We start from the raw sequence: 20,983 nt of genomic DNA, 5'->3' as shown, positions 1-20,983 counted from the left end.
CCCTAACCAGAGGAAATGTACATCGGGCTGAACGGGGACCCACAGCTCTTTTTTGCCCTGCTGCCGCTATGTGGGTTAATCCGGCCCTGCTGTTTTCTGCAACTGAGAATAAGTATTATTATTATTATTATTATTATTATTATTATTATTACTACTATTATTATTATTATTAGTAGTAGTAGTAGTAGTAGTAGTAGTAGTATTGTGTTTGCTGTTTCCTTAAAAGGGACACTGTAGTTTTGGAGAAAAAATTCAAACTCAGAATTTTAATGTTGACAATATAATTGAGGTAATAATACAAACTACTTATTTTTTCTTTAACTGAATAAACAAGCTGTTCTCACAGGAAAATAACACTGTTTGAAGCTGGAAAGGTGGCAGGGTCCGCCATATATCAGAATCAGAATTACTTTTATTGCAAAACAACAAACAATACTAAAAAGTAATCAAAAGATATAATAAAAATATAAATGGAGATGAAAAATAGAGAAATATCGTTAGACAATAACACACAAATGGACAAAAATATAGACATAGAAAATATATAAACAAAATAAATCAGTATGAAACTGTTGTCCTTTAAGGTCAGTTTGTTGAGTCTCTTCTGAATAAAATGTCTTCCTCAAAACTACATAGTGCACCTTTAATTAATATATTACAACAAATACATTAAGTAGTAACAGATTATAGCTGAAAGTAAACGGTGATCCGTGTAATACAATTTAAAAGGCCATTATAGAAAATAAATAATGAATTGAAACAAAAACTAAAGTTATTTTAATGCATCTAAAGTCTAAAACTACTGAGTTATTCCCAGACACAGACTATATTGTGTGCAAACATGTGTCTCAGATATAAAAACGTATTTTCTTGCTTTTCAGCTTCTTCTATAATCTATAAAGTTTATTCAACTATATCACAGGCTGTTAGTCACCACAATAAAAGCGCTCTCACTGGCCTGAAGCCCGGACCTCTATTGTTAAAGTGAGACAGAGAGAGAGGAGTGAACACACACCTCTCTCTCTCACACACACACACACACACACACACACACACACACACACACACACACACCTCTGACGCACACACACACTGCGCACAGGTAGATGACCGGCGCGTTACCTGAGCCTCACAGCAGCCTCTCTGTCCGTCCGGCTGATTATTGGCTGCAACGAACCGGGAAATGATTCGGTGAAGACACCACAGGAGCAGAAATGTCCACGTTTGATTGATTACATCGTCAAAATGGATCAACTCGATCTTTTTTTGTTTGTTTTTTTTGTAAAAGCGTAACAGCTGTCGACGTGTTTTGGATAAGAGCGCACACGTCTGGAAGTTTGGAGTTTAACTTTGCGGTTTTCAAGCGTCCAGAGAATAAACCCTCCGGGACTTTTTTTTTTTTAGGGTCTCTGGGTCGTCTCGGTGTCCACCTTTAATTCATTGAAACGCCTTCTGTTTTCCAGCGGACCACCTCCCTCCATCAAGGGTATGAGCGCGGAGGAGCAGGACCGGCTGCGCACCCTCTTCCAGACCTACGACGTGGACAACTCCGGAGAGATCGAGAAGAGCGAGTTCCTCATCATCTGCGGGGAGCTGCAGGTGCCCGAGGCCGAGGCCGAGCGCATCTTCAACCGGCTGGACTTCAACGGAGACGGCACCGTCACCCTGGAGGAGTTCATCAGCGGCTTCCACGACCGCTACGGCGATGTGATGGAGTCGGACGGAGGAGAGGTGTCCGTCGCCTGGGAGAACTTCGAGAGCAAAATGGGCGACCAGGCCAAGTTCATCCCCTGGTGAGTGCGCACACACCTGTCTGTCCTCTGGGTAGTCAGCCGTGGATGTCTTTAAAATATGGAAATGTTTCAGGTGATTTGAGTTGTGTTCAACAGTGAGGGCAGTGTGCGTAAAGATCTCCACAGGGAAACACACACATTATTTATTATACAAGAGGCAGAAGGAAAATTCAGTAGTTTAAAGTGTCAAACTGCTCCACTGACACTCACGTTTGAACTAAAGCAGCCATATTTGAATAACATGCAAATGCTGTGAGAGGTAAGAGTGATAGTTGTCTGTGATGAGCTGCGTGTGTGTGTTTGAGTGCTTCATACGTACGTATATTTGTCTTGAGTGTGTGTTTGTTGTCCTGAAGGCATCTCATGATAATCCAAAGATTTAGAAGTTTCCATGTTGACTCAGAGAAAACATTAACAAACAGTGAGGAGACATCTGTGACAGCTTCAGTCTCAGTGTCAAATATCACCAAGTCCTCCTTCTTAATTAAAAGGATTTTATGGAGTTATTAGTTTATTAAATTTTGAACAGTTGATTAGTCAAAACAAGGCATTTTTCCAATTTCCTACAATTTTTTTAAATTTTACAGACCAAACAATCAAGTGAGATAATAGTAAACTATTGAATCAATCATTCAAATAATTGTTTGTTGCAGCACTTAATGATTCAAAGAACTTGACAAGACTTCTTTTTAGTCTTTTAGATGTTTGATGATGAATAATCAAAAGGTCTCACCTTGTATCCCGACAAGGTTTTAGTTCCTGTCTAATAATGATATTATTGGGCAATTATCTAACCTGTTCTGAAAGTATGACAATGATTTTATTTATTTTTTTATTATATTTGATGTTCAGTGAAATAAATCAAACAAAAAACAAATAACTTTATAAAAGCTAATGTATTTCTTATTTTTTCTTCTTCAAAGAGTCCAAGTTGAGTCTCAAGTCATTTATTTTCTGTCGAGGCAAGTTACAATGACTGGAGTCCACACATTTCCACAATAATACCCATTATCTGATGCTGTGTGGCTTTAAGAAAATATGTTTTTAAAAGAGCCATTTATTGGAATAATTGTATTCTTCTATCAGTTAATTGAAAAGTAGGTGAAAATGTATGTAATTTTTTAAAAAATTGTACCATATATGTCATCGTATCTGGAGCTCAGTAGAGCCGATGAAGGCTAAAAGGACTAATGCAGACACTGTATTGCCGATCATAACATTTGGCTCATCAGAGAGACATTTTGCTGTTGTAACATATTATTTAAAAACTATTTGTGAAGGAGTGGATGACCTTTCTCCACTTTACATGAAAAACTAATATGTGGTTATTGAATATTTCCATTATAAATTGGATTGCACCACAGTCTCTAAATATTAATTCTGAGTTATATGTGAGGATATTAAGAATACTTATCCAATATCAAAAACACATAACGGTGTTGCAAATGTTTGGAAAGCAACTAAAACTAAATTGATGAACTTTGTTCTACTGATAGAAGACAAAACTCCCTCATAAATGAATAATAACTAATTTTACACGTTTTTCATCATAATTTGCTCAAAATCATCAACTTGTACATCACAAAATAATCATTTTATTACATTTTAATTCCAAGGAGATTCAATTGAAAGTAAAATAATTACTTAGAGGCCTGTGTGTACTTTGCAGACCTCACCATGTTCTCATTTGTGTCTTTGCGTTATGTAATTAAGACCAGTGAGTAATATTTAAACACCAGCGTGTCAGCGGCTTTATTACAGAAGACAGACGAGAGATTCACTGAAGTGGTCCTAGACTGAAGGACATTAACGGTGAAATACTGTCAGTTAATGTCAAGCTCTTCTGTGTCACCACTAGGGCTGCATGATATGGTCAAAAAGTTATATTGCGATTATTTTTGACAGATATTTCGATATAATTCATGATTATTATGGATGGTTAAATTCTACATCACAATTTGTCATTGTCATTGAAAAACTAGTAAAGTCATGATGATGTTGTTTTATTGCATCTGGAGAACAGGCTTTGGAGACCAGAGCATCGCTCTTTATCTAAACCAAGACACTGTTTTGCAAATGTAACCTCATTTTTTATTGACCTTTGCTCAACTTAAGCCGACTATTACTAATTACTTCCGCCAAGGAGGTTATGTTTCTGCCCATCTCTGTTGGTTGGTTTGTCAGCAGGATTACACGAAAACTACTGAACAGATTTCCACGAAACTTGGGTGGAAGATAAGTCTCGGTCCAGAATAGCCCCCATTAACTTTTGGTGTAGGTCCAGGAATTTTTTCCCCACTTTCTTTAACATTGCGTACATGGATCTTGACGAGAAAAAAACAGGCGTATTAAGGTGGCTGGTATCAATGAGTGAGTACAGAAGGGGACTGCTGAGCTCTACTTAGTTGGTATTTGTAAACTTACCAAACATTTATATCTATTATTGTCTGCAATAACATTTCTGCACACATGTTCAAGTTTTCAGATCTTTTTAGGTCTTTCACGTTTCTAGATATGCATTGAATATGTCAGCCACAGTACTGCTTTGAGTTTTACATTTTTCTAAGTGTATCATCACTTTGCATTTTCTCTGTTGAGAGTTAAGGTTCGCCTCCTGTGATTCCTCCTGAGTCTTTGTTTCAAAAGGACCTATTAACTGTTGACAACTCTGAAGGAACAAACTAGGTTTTTGCAGTCTCTGATGGGAGGCCTTTTTAATCACGATGTTACAATGGTGCAGTACAGGGCACATTGGTCAATAACTCAGCAATTGGCGATGGACAATGGCATCATCCTTCTGCCCAACCCTAGTGTGTGTTTGTGTGTGTGTGTGTGTGTGTGTGTGTGTGTGTGTGTGTGTGTGTGTGTGTGTGTGTGAGTGTGGCCCCAGGCCTGACATAAGACTCGTCCTCGTGCTGCTGTTATGTGGCGTCGAGACATTGATTGCCACAGCGGTGCCATCGTCTAAATACACTCTGTTATCTTCAGCAGTTACAGTCAGTGTTACAGCAGTCAGCTGAGAGAAAGTAGGGCGCACAGCTCGTTTCAGACAAGTGTCGGTTTTTCTGGGATTGAAAGGAAAGTGTTGTGTAAATTTAAGACATCAAGAACAGAAAATCAATGAGCGTCCTCTCAGTAATGGTATAGCTGAGTGAGGCTGATGTCATGATGCTCTCAGTCTCTCAGCTGACTGGGACAGTCCAGAAAAGATAAGATGTCCTCTATGCGTTCCTCATTTGGTTTTGGTTTGAAATGTTTGGGAAATACTCCTGTTCTGTCGCGTCCTGTCCAAGAAGTTTAATTCCTAGCATTTATTAAGTATTTTGAGATGTTTTCAAAGTATCGGGATATAGCCGAACAAAATATTTGCACGTCCTGGTGGCTTTTTCTTTTTCTGTGTACGTAAGATCTTAAGATTTTTCTCAGGAGGAGACGTGTTTGTAACAACTTTAGATCACATGAACACATGAATTACAGCCTAACAACAGTTTCTATGTACTCCTTGTTTGTTTGTGCTCATCTGTGTGCGTTTCTTTGACACTGTATGACAGAGCAGCAAGCCGTGTGTCACTGTGAGTTACTGACAGACACGCAGCAGTGTCTATATGCTTTAGCATTACAGTCAGTCCGCCCTGTCAGAAGGCAAACGCATACATTCACTGACATAAATGACCCACTTTTATCGTCGTGCTGTTACTCAATAATATTTTCTCAATGTAATTACACATGTTGTAACACTGACACATCATTCTAGTCCGGTTTGTGTTTCGTTTGGGCAACTTTGGTTGCAATGTAGAAAAACAATGTGACATAATAAAGTCTTTTGGACTATGATGAATTAGAATTAGCTTTGCAGCTTTTGCGTATTGCACATTATTATAAAATGGTCATAAACTCAACTTAAAAGTTAGTTATTTAGTTAAGTTATAAAGCATATTGTCTTCCACTGGCCCACATGCACTGGAGAAACATAAATAGTGCGTCAGATAATCAGATTCCTGCTGACTTTGTTTCTTTCACTGTTTTATTATCTTCTCGGGCAAAACAGAAACTTCATTAACTAGAAATTTATAATGCGCAGGAATACCTGAATGCTAAACTTTAGGTTTTATTTTTCACATGATTTTAAAGGAATTCGACATTTTGCAGCTGGTTAGCCTAACATCAGTTTTATTGTGAGTTACATGCCAGATTATTTCTTTACTTGTTTACATCACGTTAGGAAAGGATGACAAAAAATGTATGACGATTACGTATGAACACACTTCCAAAGGCCTTAATTCACGTTAAACAGCAAATTTTCGTCTTAACACTTGTGTTTTTGGACAGATTAAAAACGGGCAACATATAACATGTTAATCAGTGATCTTTAGGGCGCACTCACACATGGCCCAGTTACTCCGTACCGTGCCGAAGCACAATTTTTACGGCTACTTGTAATGAAAGGATTGCTAAACTATCGTGTTGTTTTCCAGCAATGAACAAGCAGCCACGTTGTACCAGAACATCAGTCTGACTGAGCCCAGACTGATACCTCAGCTGGAGAAAGTCATCATGAACTTCGCCAAAGAGATCAAACAGCAGAACTCAGAGATGGAGAACCTGGCCCTCGCCATCAAACGGTGGGAAACACACACAGATACAAACACTCGCTTGTTTATTGGATACCTTATGTGATGAATAGGATAAGCTGGTATACAGTAGGGCGGTTGTGTTTGGATCACAGTGAAATTATCCTGTTTCTGTCTTGCAGAGCCCAGGACCAAGCATCAATGCAGCTCAGTGAAATGGAGGACGAGATGGACCAACGCATCCACACTGCTGAGAGAAAAACACGGGAGCAGGTGGGCCAAACACAAAAACAAAACTTTTAGATCTTAATATTCCCGCTTCACTGTTCCTCTGGAGTTTGTGTCATCGAGGCGATAAGCAGGGTGCGTTTGTTCAGCTCTTCCCTCATGTCAAACAAACGAACGCGGCTGAATATCAGATTACTGATCCAGACTCAGACACGCCTGATGATCAGCTGGATTTTATAACTCTGTCTGTCCAAATATGAAACAGGAGATACATCGTTTTATCCTCCCGTGTTTAAAATGATAAGGACGGGTGACCCGTGGATGAAAATGATAACAGTCAAAGAATCTAGACGTATTGAAAGTTTTTAGTTTTTAAACTGCTTGCAGTGAAGGATGAGTTAAGAGTGAACTTTGTCGTAAATGTGGATAACGATATTTAGTTTTCCATGACTCAAAATGAAAAGTGAAAACGACTCAGACAGAACAGTACACCAGCCGGCTCAAGCTTCAGATTACCTTCAGTTATATTTATTTATTTTTATCTGTGTTCCCGGGGTTTTCTTTGAAACCTGCCAGGGAACATAAATTTGGTCTTATCACCGTGTGTGTTTATAGACTTATGTAAGTGTACTTCATCGACTCAACTTACCCAGGAGCTGCTGTTTGCTTTGCATAAGAAAAGCACACAACATTAGAGGCCACTCACCTGTATTCTCACACACTGTAATACATGTGCACACAGACGTGTTTGTCACCTTTAAGGGGGGGGTCTTATTTTTGGAAACTGTAGATAGACGGTTGCTGATAACACTTCAATTCAGTGACCTCCTTACATAACTGTAGACGGAGCAAACACACAGGTATCTTATTGCAACTCATTATTTGATGTTGTTATTGTATTTCTTTGTGTCTGTGTTTGTGCAGGAGACGAAGCGAGCAGAAGCGGCATTGAACGAGTTACGGAGAAGTTACGAAACTGATGTGTGTGAGCTGCAGTGTAAGATCCAGAGGATGAAGTTGGTAAATATTTTACTCCATTTTCACTAGAACACGACGTCAACACTGTGTCAATACAGACTCTTGTGTTCATATCTACCAACCACTAACTGCACATGTAGATTCTGCTCAGTTCTGCATTTTTGTAATACCTGCCCTACATATAGACTAAAAGAATGATTAAACTCAGGCGTCCCTTTCATCACAATGCTAATCCCTGCTGTAGTTACATGTTTGCACGAAGCAATACTTTAACTGTGTTTTACTGCATTATTAAAGACACCACTGCTTGTCTTGCAAGACTGACGGTTTTACACAATGAAACCACGTTCACTTACGTACGAGGAAAGCCTTGACAGCCAGTCATTAGGGTCCTGGTACTCCATGCCAGCTGCGATGCTGAGACAGCAGACTGTGAGCTGTAGTTTCCCCAGTAAACACACTGACCTATTCGGCTGTCACAGCTGCAGTGCCTCTAGGCTGGCAGAGCGGACGACTCCAGAGGATGAGTGACACCGTGAGGATTGTCAACAGACCAGTCAGAGGCAGAATAGGTCGGTGTGTTTACCAGGGAAACTATCAGCACCACGAGAAAACTTCACACAATACAGCCGCTATGCTCGACTCAAACTTAGTTATATCAACACAGCCAATGAAGGCAACCAATCGGAGGCAGAGCGAGAAAAGCCTTTGGATCCATAATAACACTTTTTATTTTTACTACATATAAAATTACCATTTCACCCTGCCTCTTCAGTGAACGTGGTTATATCTTTCCTCTGATTTCCAAAGTGCTGTTGATAGAAGTTCACAGAAATTTGTGTCCTTGGAAATACCAGGTGGTGAAGAGTTTCCACTTTCCAAAAGTTACCATGATTGTGTGAATGTGTGCGTATATACTGTATGCAGTTTCAACAACAACCGTGTGAATACAGTCTGATTGAGGTCAAATAACCTCCATCCTAAATGTGTGAACCATCAGATAGAAGACAAGTACAAGACCATCACTGTGAACGACGAGAGCCCGGCTTTGAAGAAGAGGATCAACGAGCTAACGCTGGTGAGACTGAATATACTCATTTATAAAACACGTTTCTGTCATTTCAGAACATTTGAATAAGGACCGTCTCTCTGCTGGTTTTTCATAACACTCATATTACTTCACTTTCCTTCTTCCTTTCTGCAGGATAACCAGCGGTTAAAACAGGAGCTAATGAGGTCTCAGACCAAAGTTGCCTGTCTGTACAGTGAGATGGACTCTCTGAAGACGGAGCTGACTGATCAAAGCATCACGTCTGAACGGTGAATTAACTTTAGTTTGCTCTTCTTTTTTTTTTAATCTTACGAGTGCTCCGTGTTGGTGTTTGTATGTTTCATTTCTTCATACACCCATTCACTTCAGTTTTGTGCGATTTGACTGGATTTATTATGAGTAATGTTGCCTTGAGATTGAATCGAAATCAAAGTGCAGTCTGAGAAGTCTCAATATTGGAATTTTTCTTCATCATTCATCTTATTTTCACAGTGAGAAGAAAAAAAAATGTTGTCACCTTCAGTGTGAACTGAAGGTTTTCTCAACCTTTTTTCTCACCTCACTTGAAGTGTAATATGAACAGAGGTTTACTGAAGCTAAAAGTAGTTGTAAAAACATTTTAGTTAACTGAAGTAAAAGTTGAAACAAGACTAGAAAAATTTAAATTAACCAAAACAATATTGTGTACTTACCAAACTAAAGTTAAATAACATATACAGGATACAGGAAAAACAGTGTTAGCTATGCAACATGTGTGAGGAGGCACAGGTGCAGATCTTTTGAGACTGGGATGTCAATGTCATACTTGACTGTGAGTCAGTTGTGTTGCATTTGTATATAATGCTACTGTACTCTAATAATACTATTCTAACAATGAACTAAGACTAAACATTTTTTTTACTGAGACAAGCAAATAATTGTGGAAACTAAATGAAACTAAACTGGATTGAAAACAAAAATAAAAAAATGAAAACAAAAAACAAAATCTACAAAACTATAATTACTCTGACGTGCACCTGAAAATAGCTATTATTTGCTCCCTGTGCTCCTTTAATTAAACCACATTAGTTTATGAATCAGGCCTCTGTCTGCTTATCAAACCTCGCTGTTGAGAAGTTTAGCTGCAGAGACACACAGAGAGCCAGAGGTCACGCCTCCTCCTGATGATCCCGGGGGTGTTTTCTTTTTGTCACAGCTGAAACAGGATATCCTGGAGAGACTTCACACACACAATTACTTATTCAGGAGAGTCGCTTAGCAACAGAAGCAACAGGGCTGCCAGCAGGATAACTCTGACTGTCCCAGTGTTGACATTGTTGTTTCTCTGTCACCGAGGTGCCTCATGTTAGTCATGAAAGAGGTGTGATGACTGAGTGCATCAGCTGATCTGATCTGCTTTTACTGACGTTTTTGTAAATATTGATATCCGATTGTTGTTTTGCAGGGACGATGAGCTCATGAAGCAGTTCAATGACGAGAGAGACGTGTTGGAGAGCCAGATTGAGATTCTGCAGTAAGTCCGACAGCATCACACACACTGACTGCTGTCATGGATAGAGATCGCACTGTACCCAGAAGTCATGTCATTAAAACAAGTGTTTCTCTGTGTGTGTGGACAGGAGCGCCAACAGGAAGCTCCATGACACCAACGATGGCTTGAGGGCCGCTCTGGAGCGGATCACCAGGGTAAAACTGCAAAGTTAATAGAAGAATAATCAAAATCTGAAACTAGCTCAGTTTTCAAACTGCAAGAGGCCAAAGTTATTTCATGTATTGGGTTTGGTGGTGCTGTTCTGGTGCTTCTTTATATAAAAACTGAGTTTATTTTTGGGTCATTTGACAGGAATACATTAAAGTTGAGTCCAGTAGGCCTCAGCGTTTAATCTGATTAATCAGGTCTGCAGCTACATCGTAATACGAGGAGAAGCACAGTAAGAAAGAGGGATTAAAGGATAATTCCACCAATTTTACACACTAAAGTGTGTTTACAGGTCTTGGGGAGTACTACTGCAAAATGTGAACAAAGTAGTGTAAAGCCTTATGTGGCTCCAGAGGAAGCTGCATGTAATCTGATACACTACCTCCAGTGTAAATTGCATTGTGGGTAATGTAGGCACAAGGTTTTGAAAAGCAGTCCATTGGTCTAGCATTATTCATCCTTTTTAAACCTATTTAGATAATTTAAACACATTACCAAATAAATTAATTAGAAGAACAGATGTTAAACATTCAGTGTTTGATTTAAAATGTTTTATGAGGACTAATGGTCTTGATTTTTGTCAGAACAGCGTGTTCATCACTGTAAATGCCAGATTTAAGTTGGTCAACTACAACTCTTGTACTACCTCGAATATGTGTTCCAGTAGCAGTATTACTGAGGAGTTACAGTGCACATGTACTGTACTATAAAGTCACAACATTTGGGTGTGTATGGTTGTGTGAGTAACAGGCAAAACAAGCTTTCGTTTCTGGGATTAAGTCATTAGTTTATTAACCCAGCTCTTTGAAACTTGAACTTTGAGTAATATAGGTACGTTGACATCTACAGACAGCGAGCCAGATAAAGTTACTTAGCAGCCATCAGCTGTTAGTTAAATGTGGTCGGAGTGATCAAGACCCCAAAGTAAAATATAGACGCAATATGACACATTTTGTATAAAAAGGTAACTGCATACGCCAAGCAAAATATATAAAGATTGGTCTATTATTACGCTTGTAGAGCATTTCTCGCTGGCACGTACGCAACACTTACGGCCTGCGGATATAAAGAAAGGTTTAAAAACTGAGTGGCTTCACAGTGAAAAACCATCAACACACCAAGTTCTGCAAAACTTTGGAGAAATCACATCCATCACCACCGAGGAAAACTGGGAGATGTCGTAAGACAACGACATCAAGTGTTGACCATCGGGGAAAACAGTGAAGCTAAGGGAAAGCATTTTCTGAAGAACTGTAACACATTTTGTGATGTGCAGCTTTCAGTATATTGAGAATTAATCACAACATGTAGACGATCCAGATGTGAACCCTCTGGACTTGCAGACGTTGATTTCAGTTGTATGTACTGTGACATGTTCCCCAACATGATTCAAGTGACGTTTCAATAAAATCAATGTTTTACATATTCAGTTGGAAAAACTACAATCCCACGTCTGTATTACAATGAATTGTGGGAAGTAAAATCTGTGAAGTCTCCACCCCAAGTGGACTATGTGGAAGTCTGCAGAAAGTCTGCCTCAGGCCCTTGTGGACTGGATGAATTGTGGGTTTGGACACTCACAGACTTCCTGTGAATGTACCGGGAAAGTCCGCAATCTGCAAGAGCAGTGAAGTCCTGATGTCATTGCATCTTCTGTCATCTGTCAATGAGCTGATGTCTGTCTGTGCTCTCTCTGTGGATCAGTCCGTGTGATGTACAGTATCCTCCAAAGACCAGTTTAATGGAATTTACAGCATCAGCAAAAATGGCTAAATCAGTGTCAGACTGTTCTGGGGTGGAAGAAGCTACAGAAACTGGGGATGATGGCAGGAGGGTGCATATCAACAGGATACTGTGGCTCTAGTGGAGCACCCACCCATCCCTCCTCATCATCTGCCTCTTCCCCAGTCAGGACATGCGCCTCCTGCACAACTGCAGCCACATCTGATCTAACAGTTACTGGAATTACAGTTCAGTGAATGAAGGTTCAAATGCGGTCTGGGTCTGGGTCTTCCAAAGACATGATGGATGAAACACTCAAAATACATAAAATGATACACTCACATACATCAGAAGATTGGGGACACAACACTAAACCTCTTTATTGGCAAGATGTATGCTTGTGTGATGTGTCCCTTCATGGTTGCCATTTATGTGGCGGTACTGGCAGTAAAAATGCTTACAAACCAGCCCCAACCTGCATAAACATATAAATAAAAGATATGTACATCTACAGGGAATGCCAAATGTCAACTACTTGGATAATAAACAAACGTCTCTTCAGGGGATAATCAAACTGAAATGTGCTTTTACAAGCTCTCAAGCCCCCAATATAATAAAATGTTAAAAACTGAAGGTATATAGGAGCTTGGGTTTAAAGGGGTTCAGCAAAGATAAACAAACAAAGAAAACCTGCAGGTGTCCGGCTATTTGGAAGGCAAGCAACACTTGCACAAATAAGGACGGCCCTGAAGAATAAACACAATTTCCCTCAACTAGCATGAAATGGGGGGGCAGCAAAAAAGTCTCAAAAGGGGCCTAAACAGACAGCTTGTAATTTATCAGGATGAGGTCTGCAGTGTGTCAGAGACAGATTCAGAATGAGAGTGAGTCCAACCTGGGTGCCAGTCCCCACCTCTCTTAAGCCTTCACAAAAGGTCGTCGTCACACCCTGATTGGCTGGGAGGGGAATGCCTCAAGCTGCCTCCACTCATTTATTAGGAGTCAGTCTCCCCGACCTGCACACAGGTGATCTGAATCCACTGCAATCAGTCCAGAGGGATTTTAAATTTCAGGCCAAAAAAAAAAAAAAAAAAAAAGATAGCAAGTCTTACACAAACACGATAGGGAGAAACAAGTACAGTACACAAATGTCTAAAGTAGACTAAGCCTCGCTTCTCAAATTTGCCACCGGGCATGAAATCTCCCAGGAACATGAAGGCTGACTCATAGTCCTGTCAGGCTCACATGCTGGCAGCATTTCCATCTGCTTTCATGTCTCCATCATATACTACATTATGGTGGCCCGAGGGTACAAAACAACATTTCAGAAAACACATTCGCACACCTGTGGATCGATAAGTACGTAGGAGAAGACCAACAAATCAAGATAAAAAACTCCTGCACACTGTTCACCTCACGTGCAATCAAGACTGAATTTTAATTACAATGATTCAACCTTCATCAGGTCGCCACAACAATGAAAACGCAACAATGCAGCTCGAGAGGTTGCACGCCGAAGTGTCCCTGAGCGAGATACTGAACCCCAAATTGCTCCTGATGAGCAGGTCGGCACCTTGCATGGCAGCCTCTGCCGTCAGTGTGTGAATGTGTGTGTGTTGTAATTTGATCTAGACTAAATGATTGAATAAACTCACATTTTGTCTTGTGTTGTTGTGAACCGTGACTGAGAAAAAACAGACACAGACAGAGATCGAGTTGTCTTTGCGACAGCAGTGCCACCAGTAATACTGCTTGAAAATGCTCTGGGAGGAGAAAGAAAGGTGTCTGTTTACACTTTTACAGTGTATGCCCTCAGTGAAAACCACCTTTGTCCTGTAAAACAGATTATTAAGCTCTGGCAGGCTTTTATTTAATAAACGGAAATGTTACCTGAATCAACTGCGGACTCTTTGTAGCCTTTAAATTGGCTCTAATTAAGGCCAATACTAACATCTGACCAGGTGCAATAGTCGAGCAATCTCAGTGACATGTATTTAATGACATAAGTGTTTTGTTTTTCATTTTAATGTTATTATTATTATTATTATTATTATTATTATTGTTATTATTATTATTATTATTATTATCACTATTGTTATTTTTGTTTTATTTTATTTTTTCACCTCCTTTGTTTTCTGTTACCTACGTATTTTCTTTTTAAGTTTTTAGTGGGAATAAGTTGTACTATTATTTCATATATGAAAAATGTATTAAGTATTGAAAAAAATGTTTTGTTTTGCTAAAAACTGCATGTTGTGTTACAATGTTCAGCAAAACAATTTGTCATTTTCAGGCATTCGGCCATTAAAAACGCGGGTAATTAACCTAAAACAATTTGAAACTGATTTTATTTTTAATTGTGTGTTACAGGCTGGTACCGGGGTCCCATCGGGAGATGTGAAGGACAGAAACAGAAGTAAAAGCATCTGCTACTCATCACCTTATGCATTCATGGATAAGTAAGACCCACAAACACACATTATATTATCGAGCACATTATTTTTAGTCTCAAACAGACCAGATGTTTCAGGTTAAACAGAAGATTTAGGAGGATTAGCTGGTTAGAAGCTTCAGGCCAGGGTTATCAGGTTTTAAAGGGATTTAGCTTAAGTACACAGTGACAAACATCAAATCTAGACACTTTTTCTTGGAAGAACTGTGTATTCACATGGTAGTAAAGTAAATGTTCAATGACAAATTGAACAAATTCCCTTCGTCACGTGGCTGATCCGACCCTCGTGTGTTATGTCACTGATTATTTCCCGACCTCTTCCTCAGGTTCCCGACTTTGGATGGAGCATTCCCTGCGTTCGCCCGCCGGCCCAGCGTCGACACTCTGGCCCTGGCCATGTGCGACCCGGGCCTGAAGCGCAAAGACAGCATCGAGTACGAGGAGGACAGCCTGCCTGAGTTCTACATGGACAGCGGCCTGTCGACTCTCAGAGGTTCACATGAAGGCTACGACTCAGAGCAGGAGGTCAAAGGTCAAGAAGAGGAGGAAGAGGAACAGAGGGGGAAGAAGAACGGGAAGCATGTCAACAATAATAGTGTGATGGAAGAAAACTATGACACTGAGGTGAGACAACAAGACGGTCATAAACACAAACTATGCTTGACTTTACTCTAGATGTTTAGCAGCTATCACGTCAACATGTTCATCTAAATTTTGGGGTAGCACTAAACCATTGACTAAATGTGTACACCAATGAAGAAGTTCCCTAAATGGACTCCACTGGTTCCAAAGAGAAGTCTGATTATATGTAAGCTTATGAGAAACTGACCCTACTTCTGATTTTATTCATGACCTTAGTAAACATGAAACAGGTTGAAATTTATAAAGAAGTTATTTTGGTTATACAATGTCATGTAACGTATGTGTGTGCACATCACAGCCAGCTGAGACACAGGACGGTGAATCAGCGTTCGGATCGGACAGCAGTTCAGTTTTGGACAGCAGTTCAATTTTGGACTGGAAGCCATCTGAACCCATTCCGGCCCAAACTACAAGGAAGACCGTCAGTGCCCTCAGTGCTCAGGTAAGAGAGAGACGCATGTATCTAATGGAATGAAATGTTGAGCAGGAATGATGTTTACATGTCTTTCATGCTAACATGCTAACATTGGCTATCCGCGTAGATGTTTGTTTTAATGTCACTACGTGTCTGCTGCATCACAGCCAGCTGGGACACAGGACGGTGATTCATCATTCGGGTCGGACGGCAGCTCAGTGTTGGACTGGAAGCCAACTGAACCCATCAGTATGCCCACACCCGCTGCCCCAACAAGAAGGAAACCCCTCAGCGCCATCAGTGTTCAGGTAAGAGAGAGACAGATGTATCTAAGGGAATGAAGCGTTTTCCTCAGAACAAACTACACTTTAAGCTCCACCGCTTTTATGACATGAAACTTAGCAAATAGTACGTTCTGTGTTTATTTAACCACTATAATATGTTTGATATTAAAGGTCCAGTGTGCCAGATTTAGGTAACTTGACTTTAATGTCCTTAATAATGTTTTCATTAGTGTATAATCACTTGAAACTAAGACTTGTCGTGTTTCTGTTGCCTTAAATGAGCCTTGTTTAATCTACAGTCCAGGGAGTCATGTTGCACCGCCATGTTTCTACAGTAGCCCAGAACGGTCAAAACTGAACACCTGCTCCAGAGAGAGCCTTTCACATTATTCGAGATTTTAAGGGGGAGGGTGAGAAGAGGGATGTTCAGTTGGTTGCAATCTGCAACTCCACCACCAGATGCCACTAAATCCTACACACTGGACCTTTAACATTTCCTGAACTGCAATGAGACATTATTCTCTCCTTGTCTCAAAATATATTGAACCTGAAGTAAATGTGCTGAATGTAAATACAGTCAGTATTATTATCAGTGCTGAGTGCCTCGCTCTCCTCAGTCTCCTCCTCACCGTGCCTGTCCGTCCCCTCTTCAGAAGGAGGACAGAGGTGACTTGGGCTACATGACATCAGAGAAGGCCTACAGGATCGTGTTAGCTGGAGACGCTAATGTGGGAAAGTCCAGTTTCCTGCTGCGTCTCTGCAAGAACGAATTCAGATTAAACTCCAGCTCCACACTGGGTGAGCGCTGAAGCCAACTCTTTGTCAATCATTAGTTCGCATAACAAGCTTTACTGTCTTCCTCTTCGACCTGTCAGTATTCCCCAAGAAAAATGTTTAGTGCTAGCCGACTTATGAATGATTAATGTCTGTGGATATTCTGTTAATCTGATCAGGTACTGCCTTATATTCGCATGTCAAATGAGTTTTTACCTTTTCAGTAGTGTGACATGTTGGTTGGTTCTCTTGTGTGTATTCAGGAGTGGATTTCCACATGAAGACACTAATCGTGGATGGAGAACCTGTTTTACTACAACTATGGGACACAGCAGGACAAGAGAGGTGTGTGCTGGTGTTTGTAGGTGTAAATATTTGAAGAGGGAGATTAACTTTCAAGTGATGTCTTTGTAAAAAAAAAAAAAAAAGTGTTTTTTCTGATATGTATGGAAGCTGTGAGAGGCCGGTGAGAATAAAAAATAATGATCTGAAGCCTGAAGGGCTCCACTGCCCTATAATCAAAAAGGAGCAGGAGTGAGAATATAAAGATCTTACAGTATACACACTGTGTATCTTGAACTATTTTCTCCTCTCAGGTTTCGAAGCATTGCAAAGTCTTATTTCCGGCGGGCGGACGGTGTGTTGCTGCTGTACGACGTCACCTGTGAGAAGAGCTTCCTCAATGTTAGAGAGTGGGTGGACGTGATCGAGGTAAAGCTCCACTGATAAAAAAAAGTTACTGACTCACACTGGTTAGCAAAAGATATAGTCAAGATGAAATCTATCTACTGTTCTGTCGTGGCATTTTGTATCGGCACATTGTGTATTATTATAAGTTAGTATTTTATGTGTTGTCACATGTTCATTTAAATATCAAACCAAGTGATTTTGTGTCTCTTCTTTACATGCAGCAGATATGTAAGTGTTGGATGTGCTCTGAATTGATTGTGTTCTGCTGTGAAACTGTGACTTTTGATTAATGCATGCAGTATGTGACCTTTGACTTTTTGTCATGTGTTATCTGATATAATTCACTATGCACACAGCGGTGGTAGTATATTTACTCAAGTACTGCTCTTAAGTTCAGTCTATGCTTGTACGTTACTTTTTCTGCTACTTTCTACTTTTATTTCACCATATTTGGAGGTAAATATTGTACTTTTTCTCCACTACATTTATAATATTATTTTACGTACAAGTTACTTTGCAGACTTTGATTATTAATACAAATCATAAATTAGCAGTCTGAAATCACCATGATGCAAAGTATGTACCACAACAGAACAGTTAATAATATAAGAAACTCTGTGTTATTTACCTTTTTAATTAATTTGTTCCTGTTTTTACCTTCTTTTAATTATTTTACTCTATTTCATTTTATTTTTTTGCATGGCAGGATGTGGCCCAGGAGGATGTTCCCATCATGCTCGTGGGTAATAAGTGTGATCTTAGACAAGGTGAAGTTCGCTGCGTTCCTACCAGCTATGGCCAAAAACTAGCCATGGTAAGGACAAACAAACACCCACTTAACTTACTTTACTGAGGACATTTTACAGTTGTTTCCAAATTCAAGCTATTACACCCTGTCGCTTGGCGTCGGTTCATGACTAACAACAGATTAAAAATTGATATTGATTAATGATTTTTCTTCACCCAACAGACGTACAACACTCTGTTCTGTGAAACTAGTGCCAAAGATGGCTGCAACATCCTGGAGGCTGTGCTGCACCTGGCCAGGTGAGACTGTTGTTGACTGTTGCAGTCAATCAGATAAATGATCTTAACTGGCCTGACTTTTTGGGACATTTTCCTGCTACAACAAGTTAAAATGTCTGCTGAGAGTACGGCCTATTAGCAGTGCCAAAAATGTGACGGTACCACCTCAGAGGGAAAATAATTGTTGATTTGTTTATATTACAAGTTAAAGTATGAACACTGTATGTCAAGCTCCTAAATGTGACCTCTGCTGCCCTCTGGTCTCTAAAAAGAAAACTGCAGGGGTTAATGGGTCCCTGTGGAGTTTTCTTATCAGGAGTCATTGTAAACAAGCATTTGTTCTCAACGACTTGCCTGGTTAAATAAAGGCCAGATAAAAAATAAAATACATAAACAAAAGTTACTCACTTGCATCCTTGAGGTGTAGCAAATGGGTTAAATTCATTTTTCCTGATGATAACACTGTATAAAATGTTGTAATGCAAGTTTTTCTGGTTCAACTGTTCTTTTCTTTTCCTCAGGGAGGTTAAAAAACAGGCTACTTATGATGAAAAAACTCAACACCAGAAGTTGACCAGCTTAGATGCTCCGAGGAAGAAACCAACCCACTACTGCTGCAACTGATCACATTCATCAGACAGATGTGGACCTCCATATCGGACCTTTTTTTAAAAAATCTGCACAGGTGGAAAAAGGACCACAAATGTAAACTGGACCGCCACCTCTTCTCATTTCTCAGTTTCTACATCCTCCACTCCTTTCCTCGCCTCCTCTGCTCACGTCTTTGTCCCTCCCACATGAGATGCGAGCGGAGGACGCGAGGAAGAGACACTAGGAGAGAGGATGCCAAAAAAAGACATCAGCAAAGGATACATCTGTGCACCGTTGCTTATAGCTCCTCGGAAAAGCCTCCTCTGTCCTCGAGAAGCATTTTTAGGAATTGAGACATCCTTCAGTATGATGCGCTGAGATCAATTTCTGGGTCACAACCGGGACGACGGAGGAGTGAGGAGACAAGGAGGCACAAAATAGAGAAGTGAGAAGAGCCCAGAGTCTCTGCAGCAACGGGAACAAATCATCATTGTGAATAACCAAACCGATTAACACGTGGATTAAGTGAATAGCAGAATATCTACAACTTCTCATCAGCTCAGATTGTTGTTGTTGTTATTTCAGGTGATTCAAACATGATGTTTGAGCTGCATTTCAGCCGCAGCTTGAAGTCTTTCTTCTCCGTATGTATGAATTTAAGAAAGTCTGTGTAACGTCTTGCCGTGTGAAAGTTATGTTCATTTTTTAATAAGCTATTTCACATATTTGCATAAGTTCCTGACACATATATGTGAAGATACTCCATAGTGGACAGCTGTGAAAATGAAGTTAAATATGTGAGGAGGAGTTGAAAGTGAAGCCAAGTGTATGATCATGTTTTTAAAGTGACGTTTGAAGGTGACGCTGTTGAATAATCGCATGTGATAGAGGACAGAAAGTTTATTGTTGTAGTGAGAAAAAGTTGAACTTTTATTGCAAGTGAGCTGCAAGGATTGCCGACACTGAGAATTACGGAGAAATTCTCAGCCTGGTCTTTGTTCCTGTACAATGAACTCTGTACTTTATGCTAATGACAACCCACAGTCTTCATTAATGTACCCTACAGTGTTACACTTCTTTTCATTCGTCTTCCCACTGAGGACGACTTTGTGTTATAGAATTTATATTTTTGGAGCTGAACATGTAACATGTCATCTTTGATTTGCACAAATGCTTTAAACGCCCACAGTAATTTCATTATCTGGTACGAGTGATGAAAAACATGGTAAGCAGGAAGCAGGAGTCCTTATCTTTATCGCACAGAGACACGTCTGTAAGTCTGTTTAAATTTTACATGTGACCTTGAGTATGTCCTAATAATGACTTCATATTATCCATTCTGAAGGGCAGTGTATAAAGGTGTCAGTATGCTTCAAATGAAAAGGCTTTTTGGTTTCTTGATTCTCCTTTTCTGTCATAAGTGTTTGAAGCATTTCACGGCACAAGTTCAACATCTACAGAGGTTTGAGAATCAACAGTCGCTCACCGCTGCCTCGCCACAAATCAAGAAATATCAATAAAACATCAATTAAGGTGACTAAAGGTTAATTAATTCTCTGCAGGAAGTGGGTGACTAAAACCTGATTAGGAATTCGATCAGCAAGATGAAAACAGAATAAATAAAACTCTTCGTTTGTTAAATTTTAGGATGGGTAATGTTACTTTTAAAAGTAACTCTTTACATAACAAGATTACTGCCATTGAAAAGTACTTTGTTACGTTACTGCGTTTTCTACTGAGAAAAGTAACTTTAGAGTTACCAAAAATTACGGTTAAACCCCTTTACAACTCTTTGCACATGTCGGTTATATTGTCCAGGTGGCGTGTAGCCGTGAATGTGAATGTATTGACTCTACGGACATTTTGTAGCCTTCTTTAAAGCCCACAGTCGGTAAGTTATCTAAATGTGCATAGAAACTACTTATTTCCACACAGATTAAATTCTTCTTTGCATAAACGTCTTTCCTGATGTGATAAGAGGAGCAACAGCAAAGGTCTCTCTGTTCCTGTGTTCATGAAGAATATGGTGCGAATGCCAAAACATCACAAGACTGGTGTCATCTGCAT

At 39.8% G+C, this 20,983-nt stretch overlaps 1 protein-coding gene across 1 annotated transcript; it reads left to right on the top strand.

The window, feature by feature from the left end:
- The first annotated feature begins 1,137 nt into the window (after positions 1-1,137).
- rasef (RAS and EF-hand domain containing) lies at positions 1,138-20,272 on the top strand. Its single transcript, XM_073466181.1, has 18 exons — positions 1,138-1,793; positions 6,269-6,415; positions 6,547-6,637; positions 7,517-7,612; positions 8,571-8,648; positions 8,775-8,890; positions 10,066-10,134; positions 10,241-10,307; positions 14,413-14,501; positions 14,821-15,118; positions 15,435-15,578; positions 15,719-15,859; positions 16,489-16,633; positions 16,873-16,954; positions 17,206-17,320; positions 18,006-18,113; positions 18,270-18,346; positions 18,847-20,272. The coding sequence occupies exons 1-18, from the start codon at positions 1,489-1,491 to the stop codon at positions 18,947-18,949; spliced, it is 2,271 nt and encodes a 756-aa protein (XP_073322282.1). The 5' UTR covers positions 1,138-1,488; the 3' UTR covers positions 18,950-20,272.
- Positions 20,273-20,983: the final 711 nt, after the last annotated feature.

The sequence above is a fragment of the Pagrus major genome, chromosome 5 (assembly GCF_040436345.1).
Source record: "Pagrus major chromosome 5, Pma_NU_1.0".
Taxonomy (NCBI): Eukaryota; Metazoa; Chordata; class Actinopteri; order Spariformes; family Sparidae; genus Pagrus; species Pagrus major.
Note: the sequence above shows the minus strand (reverse complement) of the source record. Positions and strands in the feature narration are given on the sequence as shown.